At 37.8% G+C, this 11,434-nt stretch overlaps 1 protein-coding gene across 1 annotated transcript; it reads right to left on the bottom strand.

The window, feature by feature from the left end:
- Positions 1–7,873: 7,873 nt before the first annotated feature.
- LOC135707137 (histidine-rich glycoprotein-like) lies at positions 7,874–8,580 on the bottom strand. The gene is made up of 2 exons (XM_065228900.1): positions 8,542–8,580; positions 7,874–8,468 (listed from the first exon to the last, which is right to left on the bottom strand). Exons 1-2 carry the CDS (start codon positions 8,548–8,550, stop codon positions 7,920–7,922), a joined length of 558 nt encoding a protein of 185 aa, XP_065084972.1. The 5' UTR covers positions 8,551–8,580; the 3' UTR covers positions 7,874–7,919.
- Positions 8,581–11,434: the final 2,854 nt, after the last annotated feature.

Raw genomic sequence — 11,434 nt, 5'->3', positions numbered from 1 at the left:
CTAAAAAATACTGGTTTTTGAGTCAAAAGTTATTATACGTCGTTTGGTGGCCCCTATTGTTACTTAAGTCAAAGTGTATTTACCAGGATATTCGGGAGAATTATCAATTACGTCTCCTTACGTACAGCCCATTCATCATTTTAGGACCACCGAAATTATCTTAGCAACAAACAGTTCGATTTATTCACTTTAATAATGAGAAAGCGAAACGACGAACGTACACTTTTCACGGGTTTCTCAGCGCTGTTACTTAAGTCAAACGGCATCTCCATAGAAATTGGGTGACTTAATTAACATCGAAAACTATTTTGATCGGAAGGTGATTACGTCAAAAAGCAATTTGACTGGTAAATAAATTTAAAAGTGGGATTTGATCCTATATTCGGACAGTATATAGTGTAATAGCAGGAGAATCGATTGACACTGATAGCTCGACTTTGTTTACCTTTGTTACATTCGACGTAATGAAAATTTGCTCTTGATTTGTTATGTTGGCTGTTTATTCAACCACAAAAATAACATTTTCGGTTATCAAATCTTGATATCCGGGTATCAGAACTTGTTATCAATATGGTATAATCCATAACTCGGGGTTACTGTATATTCAGGAACATCCTGAATATACCAGAGAAACTCAGACCAGCAGTTCACTTATAGATCTAACTACGAAATGTAGGTTCTCAAGAGAAAGAAGCAGATAATCAGACCCCATTAGTAACCTTAATTCAAATGATGCTGCAACTCACACAAAACAAACTACAAAGGTTTATGCATCATCCTCTATGTCGGTCTCCAACAATGTTCCCCACCGGTTCCAACTCTTTCCGGCCACTGATAGACCGTTGCTTTTCACATCACGCTAGGTTTCTGGTCTGTCTTTGAGGGCATTTTAAAACCCTAAAACACAGGACTTTTGTTATCCTATGAAGACAAAACACCAAAATTTCACACACCCGTCACTTCCTGCGGCATCTTCAATCCGATCTATCCTTGCCATTTTACAGTATTAGTATTTTACAAACAGTGAGTATTTTACAAACAGTGAGTATTTTACAAACAATCACAGCTTGCTCTATAACCGACACAATCTACACACCTGCGGCACACTGACGAAAAAAATGACCCAAGATTGGTGTGCGGAGTGACCTACCCCTTGCGTACAATTACGTCTTTCGGCAACATATTGGGGGTGAAATTTAAAGGTAACCAAAACTGACCGCGTTACGAAAAGTGGCCAGTTTTGACCACTTATAACTCTATCAATAGCGGATGGATTTTAATTCTAAACCAGCCAATCAATTGGAAAATTTTTCTAAAAATTTGCTAAAACAAACACTATCAATTTTTAAAAGGTCGATATTGTAAATTAGACAAATTTCCAACTATTCCTATGGTGTTCAAAATTATCACCAATGGTCTGCAAAAAGCACTTTCCTCAACACACTTCAAAATCGAATTCCATCCGGTATCGTCTAAGGGTGTTTATTCAATCCGGTCCGGTCAGTCGTCATCATCATTAGCAGCAGCAGCAGCAGCAGTGCTTTCGGTGCGTCGCGTGGAACATTGTTCTCCAGTACACAACGAAAGGCTGCCCGCAAGCAACGAGCTGAAGCTCAGATGGGCATTCACCGAGGAAGGAGGAAGAAGCCGCACCGCTACTGATCGGATTCAGTTGCTCGTCGTGAGACGCTGTGAACCATTTATGCCAAGCGCGTCACCCTCGTTCCAAACAACATGCAGCTCTTTATTTGTTCCAAATTCAAAATAAATTTCATTTCATTTTAACCTAGGTGTTCCAGTTACTACAGTTACTTACCAGCCTTAAATTTTATGACATATATCTAAGTCTTTTCACATTGTTCCTCCCTTGGCAATTCAGTATTTTAAACAGGTTTTTTAAACCTGCATGTCAGTATAACAATTGCTATCTTAAAACTAAAAACTAAAACTAAATCTAATCTTAGTATAAAGGGAAATAATCGTTGCAATTGAGGATTGCAACAATTTTTGCCTGAAGTTATTAATTATTTTGTCCGACAATTGCTCTAAAGTCTCAACATTCGAAATTCTATGTACTTTGGTTACTGTCAGGCAAAGTTTGGATTTCTTGTTTATAAGAGGATACAAACATTTTATATATTTGTTACATTTGGTGATCTTAAAAAGTAAATTTTTGGTCAAGTACTAATCAAAGATATTTCACTTGTTTTGACCAGGAAATTGGAACTCCGTTCATAGTGACTATGTGACTACTACTAGGTTTCAAAAAGGAAGCTCTAGGCTTATGTGGAAATATTATAAGTTGAGTTTTGAAAGCGTTGGGAGAAATCTTCCATTTTTGTAAATAAGAAGAGAAAATATCTAAACTTTTCTGCAGTCTTCTGCAAATAACACGAAGACTTCTTCCTTTAGCGGAAATGCCTGTGTCATCAGCGAACAAAGATTTGTGGCAACCCTGAGGCAAATCAGGGAGGTCCGAAGTGAAAATGTTATACAATATAGGCCCAAGAATGCTACCCTGAGGAACTCCTGCTCTAACAGGTAGTCGATTAGATTTGGAATTTTGATAATTTACCTGCAGAGTTCTGTCAGTTAAATAATTTTGAACTAATTTTATAATATAGAGTGGAAAATTAAACTCTTTCTATTTGACAATCAAACCTTCATGCCAAACACTGTCGAATGCTTGTTGTATGTCTAGAAGAGCAACTCCAGTTGAGCAGCCTTTAGATTTGTTTGAACGAATTAAATTGGTAACTCTTAAAAGTTGATGAGTAGTTGAATGTCCATGGCGAAATCCAAACCGCTCATCTGCAAACGTTAAGCTCGTATTGATGTGAAGCATCATTATATTTAAAATTATCTTTTCAAAAAGTTTACTTGTTGAAGAAAGCAAACTTATTGGACGGTAGCTAGAAGCTTCAGCTGGATTTTTATCAGGCTTCATTGGAACAACTTTTGCATTTTTCCATTTATGAGGAAAGTATGCCAAATGAATATATCTGTTAAATAATTTTACCAAGAAAGACAATGTACTTTCTGGGAGTTTTTTTTATGAGGATATAGAAAATTCCATCATTACCTGGAGCTTTCATATTTTGAAACTTTCTAGTTGTAGATCTTACTTCGTCCAAATCAGTCCCCCAGGAATCATCAAAAATATATTCCCGAGAGAAAATATTCAGATAATCTCAAGCAACCTGATTCTCAATAGGACTAGTAAGACCAAAACTGAAATTATGGGAACTCTCGAATTGCTTAGCAATTTTCTTAGCTTTTTCCGAATTTGTAATCAAAATTTTACCACCTTCTTTATGCGCTGGAATAGGCTTTTAAGGTTTTTTTTTATAAAATTTGCGAGTTTCCAAAAGAGTTTGGAACTGGGGTCTAATTTAGAAACATTATTTTCAAAATTTTTGTTCCTCAGGGCAGAAAATTGCTTTTCAATTTGTTTTTGCAAATCCCGCCAGATAACTTTCATGGCCGGATCGCGTGATCTTTGATATTGTCTCCCACGGACATTTTTAAGACGGATCAAGAGCTGAAGATTGTCGTCTATTATAATTGAATCAAATTTAACCTCGCATTTTGGTACTGAAGCAGCTCTTACTTCAACTATAGAAGTAGTCATAGATTCAAGAGCATAATTAACATCATTTTTGGTTTGCAAAGGTATGTTTGGATCGAATCTATATTCCATAAATGTTCGATATTGCTTCCAATCAGCTCTATGGTAATTGAAAGTAGAGCTGTTGGGATAAGAAATTATTTCTTGGGATATTTCAAAAGTTACTGGAAGGTGATCAGAACCGAAGTCAGCATGGGTAACCAATTGACTACAAAGTTGACATTAATCAGTTAAGACCAAATCAATAGTTGAGGGATTTTTCGCAGAAGAAAAGCATGTTGGGCTGTTTGGATATTGACTAGTGTAATAACCTACAGGACAATCATCAAACAGAATATTACCATTACCACCAAATTTTACTCCAGTTTGAATAGCATCAAACATCCAGTTAGTTTTTAGCATATCAGAAATCATGTCATTTAATGATTTCTGTAAAAATTCCATTTTAGGAGCAGTAATGCTTCCTAAATCAAAATTTTCCAAATTTCCGTTAGAATAACGTTGGCTAGAATTTTGATTTCTACCCGCTGCAATAGCAACATAGGTAGCTCCATTTACTCGCTGAACATTGTTAGCAGTGAATGTAGAATTTGTTCCTCGCTGACTGTTGTTAACAGCAGAGAAATTTGTACCTGGTCGGAAACGTGGAGCGTTTCCTACCAGTCACTTAGAACGAGATTGTAGGATCGCTTTGCGAATCTTACATTCCCAAAAATTGGATTTGTGGTTTTCAGCACAATTTGAACATTTAAATTTCTTAGAATCTTCCTTCACAGAACAGTCGTCCTTTGCGTGAGAGGATTCACCACAATTCATGCATTAAGCTGGCATGTAGCAATTTTTAGTTCCGTGACCCCATCCCTGGCACTTACGGCACTGGGTGAGGATTTGGAAATTTCCTCCAGGCTTCCTGAAGTGTTCCCACTTCACTCGGACATGGAGCATAAGGCTAGCTTTTTCTAAGGCCTTAATAAAAATCATTAGAAATCCCGATGCCCGAATCGCCAGGGCGGGATTTCATTTTCATTTTGATTACATGGAGTGGCACAACTGCAAGTAATTTTGCCAGTTCATCTTTGATCTGATCCAGGGATTCACCACTGGGCAGTCCTTTCATGACAACCTTGAACACACGTTCAGTTTTGGTGTCGTAAGTAAAAAATTTGTGCTTCTTCTCAGTAAGATACTTGAGAAGACATTTAAATCCGTCCAAGGTTTCAGCCAATACACGGCATTCACCCCGACGTCCAATTTGTAGAGAAAACTTAACTTTCACGAAGTTCAAAAGTTCCATGCGAATAGCATGGAAATCGGAAGTGGTTATCACAATAGGGGGAATCTTTTCCTTCTTGGCATTATGCCGGAAAAGTTCACAAGATTTTTTCCTGGATGATGGAGCATTCTCATCATCCGTGAGCAAATCAAATTGATTGCTCAAATTAATTTCATCAGAAGGGGATCAAGAGGTTGCCCTTTTTTTGCGCTTAGGTGTCATTGCGGCAATAAATTTTTTATCCAAATCGACTTCCAAGCAGATAACTTTAAGAATCTGAAGGATCGAAGAGGAATTTTCCAAATCGATAATCAAAAAGGATTACTTCGGGTAGGGTCCAAACAAATATCGAAGAGGAATAAGAGTTGAAAAAGGTAGAAATTGTATAGGTTGACCACTGAAAAGTGCTGTTTAAATTTGTTGTAGCTTTAGGTAGTAGTAACACTTCCTTCAGCAAAAAGCTAATAGATCCGCAAGGCAAGAGAGCACGATGCGGACTGACCAAGGGGAACGTTAATTAAGAGAGCCGAAGGTAGCAAGCAGGACAATGTATAATCAGATTCTCAAAATACTAAAGGGTTGCGATTAGGATTGGGCGATCTTCAAAGAAAGATCGATCTTGATGAATCGACCTTATGTTTGGTACTAGAATCGATCCACTGATTAAATCGGTACCAAAGAATCGATCTTTGGTAGATCGATCTTATGGTTTTTATTTTAGGTGACCTTTTTGACGTTTATAACTCACACACTTTTGTAATCCCACTTTCAAGTGCTTAGTTTGCTATCCTCACTTTCGCTCTAGCCAAAAATATTGGTTTGTTATTGTTATCCTCGCTTTCGGACCATCAATACTCTTGTATATAGAATGGACTATACGCTTGTTTACGTAGGTAGCCCAAGAAATGTTTCCTTTTTAATTTGCAATTAAATGTTGTCGTGACGGTAAGGAGCAATGAGCACAGGATTGAGGTGGCTAGATCCATCAAATGTTGCTGTATTCGTAAATATCGGAAACGCAAATAGTGACGTGATTGTAAGGAGCGATGCTGATGTTGACGTTATGTTCGTTTAATTTACCACGTATTCTGAGGTGAGAGTAACGCGTTTTATTAAGATGTAAATACAACTACAAAATTTAAAACCTATTTTTTTAAGATCGAAAAGATCGGAAGAAGCAATCGATTTTTTCGATCTTTTTGTGGACAAAGAATCCATTCGAAAAATCGGAAACCGGAATGAAAAGGATCGATCTTCCAAAGATCGATTCAAGATCGCCCAATCCTAGTTACGATGATACACCCCAAAAATATCTGCTATTAGGTTTACGTGTGGCACCTTTAGTGAAATCAAAACATTTGTTGATTCGAGAATACATATTCCAAACATAATAAATTTAAAACTTTTGTACTTATCCTTCTAGTCGTTAATAAATTATTTTAAAAAAAAAACACAGAATGGCGGAGTTAACAAACACAATTAGAACAGCCTCTTCCAGTATGCCAGTAATCGAGAAAATAAAAAACGTCCTCGACGCTCTGGACGTTATAGAAAAAGTAACATCGGCGACTCAACTTCCGGTAGTAATTAGTCTTGTACTGACGAAACTGGAATGAATAGCCTGAAAGTTATCTGAAAGGCCGAACACTATTCAGGAAATTGTGAACGGGCTTAAAGCATAGTGAAACTCACACCTCCAGGAACATTAATAATACAACAATGCAATCAAAATATCAAATGATAAACTTTACCAAAGAAATAGAAGAATTATCAAATCAACTGGAAATGGCCTACATACAAATTCTTATAGATGTTGCAAAAAATATGGCGTCGAATGAATCCATAAAATATTTTGCAGCGGCTTTATGGAATGAACAAAAGGCATTCATTATTATAGCAGGATATTTTACCAAAATTTCAGATGCTATTAACAAGTCATTGGAATAAACTCCCGTCGGTGAAGCCAATGTCTTAGCATACAAAGCACAAAATTACCGACTGGATAACTATTACTACACATGGAAAAATAATTGACAGAACTGTAATCGGTACAATAACCAACAAGGAAGACCTCCATTCCAAAGACAATGGAATGTAGTACGTTTTAACAATCCACAGAGAAATAAGTTCATCAATACTCGTAATAATGACCCAAGCGAATCTAGATACCATCAATACCATCGTACCAATAATAAAAGAACATATTGCTCAAATAACGGGTCAATAAATAAAAACCTTTACCGCTCGGAAAACACGGAACGGCCGTCGACACCTGCCCAAGCTCGTTATAACTTTTCACCAAAATGTGATATTAGTAGCTTTTTTTTCCTTTGGTTTGTTTTTCGTCGATCTTGTTTTCCGTGCTGAGCACTAATGCTACCGACGCCAGGGAGGCAGCTCCCACACCTGGACCTTGACCCATCAACTCATGAACCGGGGACCAACGGCTTTACTTTCCTTCCGAAGGAAGGCGTGATCAGTGATGTGTGAGATGCCTCAGAACATCCCGGCGGCGCTGACTGGGATTGAATCCAGGCCTGCTGGGGTGAGAGATAATCACGCTTACCACTACACTACCGACACCACTGCTTTGGTTTTACGTGACATCAATTTATACAAAGTAATAGTTGAAAAACCGAATTTTTAGGCGCGTGAAGTGTCAACTTCGATACTCAGGAGTTGCCTTAATCAATAGAATGTTTGCTATGTCAAAATTCAAATTCATACCGGTAGTTGGTCTATCTGTTAAGGTTGTCTTCATTTTCAGCTAAATTGAGTGTAGAAGAAACGGTTTATCAACGCTGGTTTTGATACCAGAAATAGCTATTAATTTGTTATAGCGCACAGCTTACCAATAAATATGTCATCAGCCGTAGCATATTTAAAACAAACCGTTTTATCACGTTTGCATCACACTATATACACAATTGTAATCTATATTTCTTTGGAAATCTTTTCCGTTGCTACAATTAAAGGAACACATTTAAGTTTATCACAGATCAAGATCAATCAACACTCCTACTCGTATTTGGATAGATGGCTGTAGCTTTCCCCGTGATCGTGATGCTCCGCTGGATAGTGATGATGTTGTTGTTCATGGTGGTGACCCTGATGCTGTTGATGATTGTCATATGCCACTGCAGTGTAATGTGGTTCAGCATGATGTTCCTGATGCTGCGGTTGGTGGTGATGGTGGGCATGTCCAATCTTCTTTACAACGGCATTGAATCCATGATGAGGATCAGCGGTGTATTCCACCACACGTTCTGTACCATCGGCTTCGTGCAACGAGTACTGTCCCTTCACGACATCTCCATCACGGTGCTCCCAGTGGGATTTGTGGTCCCCAGTATGGGCATCTTTGACACCGTACTCGAATTTATACTTGGGATACGAATGGTGGTGATCTTCATGATGGTGATCTTCGTGTCCACTAGCATCGTGATGATATTCCTCATGATGATAGTGTGGAGCAGCGTGCTTAGTTTCCACGTGAAATTCGTGCTCCGGTTGATGATGGTACCCGGAGGTGGCAGTAACTGCCACAAACACCAAAATGCACGATACCTGTCAATAAAAGCAAAAATGAAAAATTTCAAATCAAAACCAATCGGATTGAGCCACACCAACTCTTTCGTACCTTGAACATGATTTTCGACTGCTACTAACTGAACGTCTACCAATGGAATAACTCCATCTCGGTGGCATACCTGCATTTATATACTGGACATTTGCAGCAACTCAAAGCACAATTAGTAACGACTAATAAACTTAAACCTGGACAACTAATAATAAAAAAAATACTCTTACGCAAACCACTACCTCATCTGATTCGTAGGCATAATGCCTTCTGTGTCCTGCCAAATTGCTATTTCACCTTCGTGACTTTGTTTGCCGATGTCAAAACAGCCGCACGCGTACCACACACGTGCCACATTCGATGAAATCTCACGGATATCCATCTCAATCGCCAAAAATCAAGACCATGTGTGAAGAGCAGATGAAACCGATTCAAATGCGTGACAAAACTGATCACCGCCAGTTAGCTTGGCTCGACGCTGCTTCAACCGTGGGAATTTACTGGTTGATTTTATGGGTTTTAAATTGTTTCAGAAATGAATGTTTCCGCGTTAAATACTAAAGGAAACGTTGTTGCCTATATCCATTGATTTCAACAGTTAGTGAAAAACATTGGATAACAGCCTCCGGATCCAGATGTCGATCAACAAATAAGAGCCTCCAGCTCACAAGGTTGGGTGAATCCAAATCAAATCACGATAACTTCTATCTGGACCAATCGGGAAAGTACATTAAACTGGCTCATTCATATACTTGCACTGGAGAGGACGGAACCGCCGAAGAGGTTAATATCCATACCTATCATGCCTAAGTCAGGAATTCAAATCTCATCTCCGTGCAAGTTACTAATGACCCAAGAGTGTTAGAGTGACAATAATCAAATGCTTGCTCTGGAAGTCCCATGATTTTTGTGTTCTAAGACAATTTAAGACAAACATTGGCAAATTTAATCATCGAAGGGCTCCTTGAGGTTGGGCGGAGATTAAGATGGTACAAATGGGAGAGGGACTAATTTGAAGAATACCATTTTAAAATTATGAATATATGTGGACGGTGACATTTTGTGTATCTCTGTATAGCTGAATGCTATAATTCTTAGAAAATCCAAATCGCAAAATGAAACGTAGTGTTCCAGGCTCACTGTTTTGAACTTTTAATAGAGAATGAGATCTTAATTCCATTGCAAAAATCTTCATTATTCCTTCAGAATTAACAATTACCTTCTAAATTATCTCGCTCAATGCTTGGAATTCATATCAGAGTAATTGAAGTATCCTCAACAAAACTTCTAGAATTGTAGAGCTGGCTACTTACTGATTTTTTATATGTGCACTCCCGCCCACCTCAAATTCTTGCGTTCATAATTTTAATAAAATTATGGATGCATAACTGCATAAACACATCATTAAGTTCCCTATATGGGTAAAACTTTTATGGAATCAGCCATAAACCACAAAACTTAAAAACACTAACTACTAAAAACATAGATTCCCATTCACAAAATGCAATTGATTTGTTATGTTGATATCTGAGTCGTAAAATACTTTCGCCAACAAGATTTGGCCAGACCCTCGCCTTGATAAGCCAATCCCTTTATCATTGTTCTCATGCTCATTTCATTGTCTTCAGTACATAAATATGAAACAGCAAGTGGACTGCAGTCCACAGGAGCTGTATCCCTGTATCAACCAAAACTCTCACGTGACGCATCAAATCACATGAGAATTCAGAAATAAGATGGTTGGCGGGCAAAGGACAAACGACCCAAGAGGGATTCTCGAGAATATTAAGAGCTATTTCTAAAGTTCTCGCAGTTTTCATGACGTTCATTATGTTCTCAGAACTCCTCTAGAGATTGCACAACTTTCTAGATGTTCATAAGCTGCCCTTGAGATCCTTTGATTTTCCTTGAGGCTCCCGGAACTGTCTTGAAATTTATGTAATTTTCATAAAGATCTCAAAACTTTCGAAAATGTCTCTAGACTTTGGAAGTGGAGTTCTTTGGAGTTTCCTGAAATTCGGTCGGGTTCTCGGAAGGTTTCAGTATTTTTTTAATGCTCCCATAATTTACTTAAGTTCACGTTCTTTGACCTTGGCGGAAGTTCTGACGTTATAGATATGTTGATGCTCACGGAACTTACTTTATTTATTAAACTTCCCATACCGTCACTAAACATCCCTGAAGTTTCCTCAATTTTCCTAATTAGGCCTATTCTGCGCGGCGTGTGAGGTGAGGTGACAGTGAAGTATTGGTGAAGTGACAATTGTCACCTCGGGTGAGGTGAGTCTCCGTGCAAATCAAATGGAGAGTCACCTCACGCGAGTGAAGTGACAGCGTGTAACCTCACCTCACACGCCTCGCAGAATAGGCCTAAATATTCATGAATCTTTTATGAAGTTCTCGTAAATTTTCTGGAATTCTTGGAACATCCTGAAGCAGTTCGAACAACTTTTCTATTTTCCTGAAGTTTAACGAATTGCTCTGAGGTTCTTTGATCTTTTCTGATTTATTTGGAACTTGTCTGTAATCGATTACATTCTCCTGAAGTTATTGGAACTGTACTTTCTTGGAGATCTTTGAACTACTGTTAAATTCCAGAATTTTTCTATAGTTTTCTAAAATTTTATGAAGTTCTCTGGACTTCCAGAAAAACTGGGACCATTTCAATATTTATTTCTATTTTCCTGAAATTAATGGAACTGTAATGATCTTACATGAAGTTCCCGTAATATCCATTTAAAAATGTAATTTAATAATTATTGTAGCACTGCAAAAACTATTTCTGTTCGCCACGAGGATGATGATGGATTTTTAATATTTGATTTAATAGTAGATTAATTTAAAAAAAAAAAGTAGTCTACAAAGGTTTGAGCCTCGCGCGCGTATTACGGATATAGAGGACTGGATTTAACATTTGATAAAAAAAATGCAATTTTGAAGCTTATTTGAAAGA

This window comes from Ochlerotatus camptorhynchus, unplaced genomic scaffold, assembly GCF_037179485.1.
Source record: "Ochlerotatus camptorhynchus isolate MF236.1 unplaced genomic scaffold, CSIRO-AGI_Acam_v1.1 ptg000002l, whole genome shotgun sequence".
Lineage (NCBI taxonomy): Eukaryota > Metazoa > Arthropoda > Insecta > Diptera > Culicidae > Ochlerotatus > Ochlerotatus camptorhynchus.
Note: the sequence above shows the minus strand (reverse complement) of the source record. Positions and strands in the feature narration are given on the sequence as shown.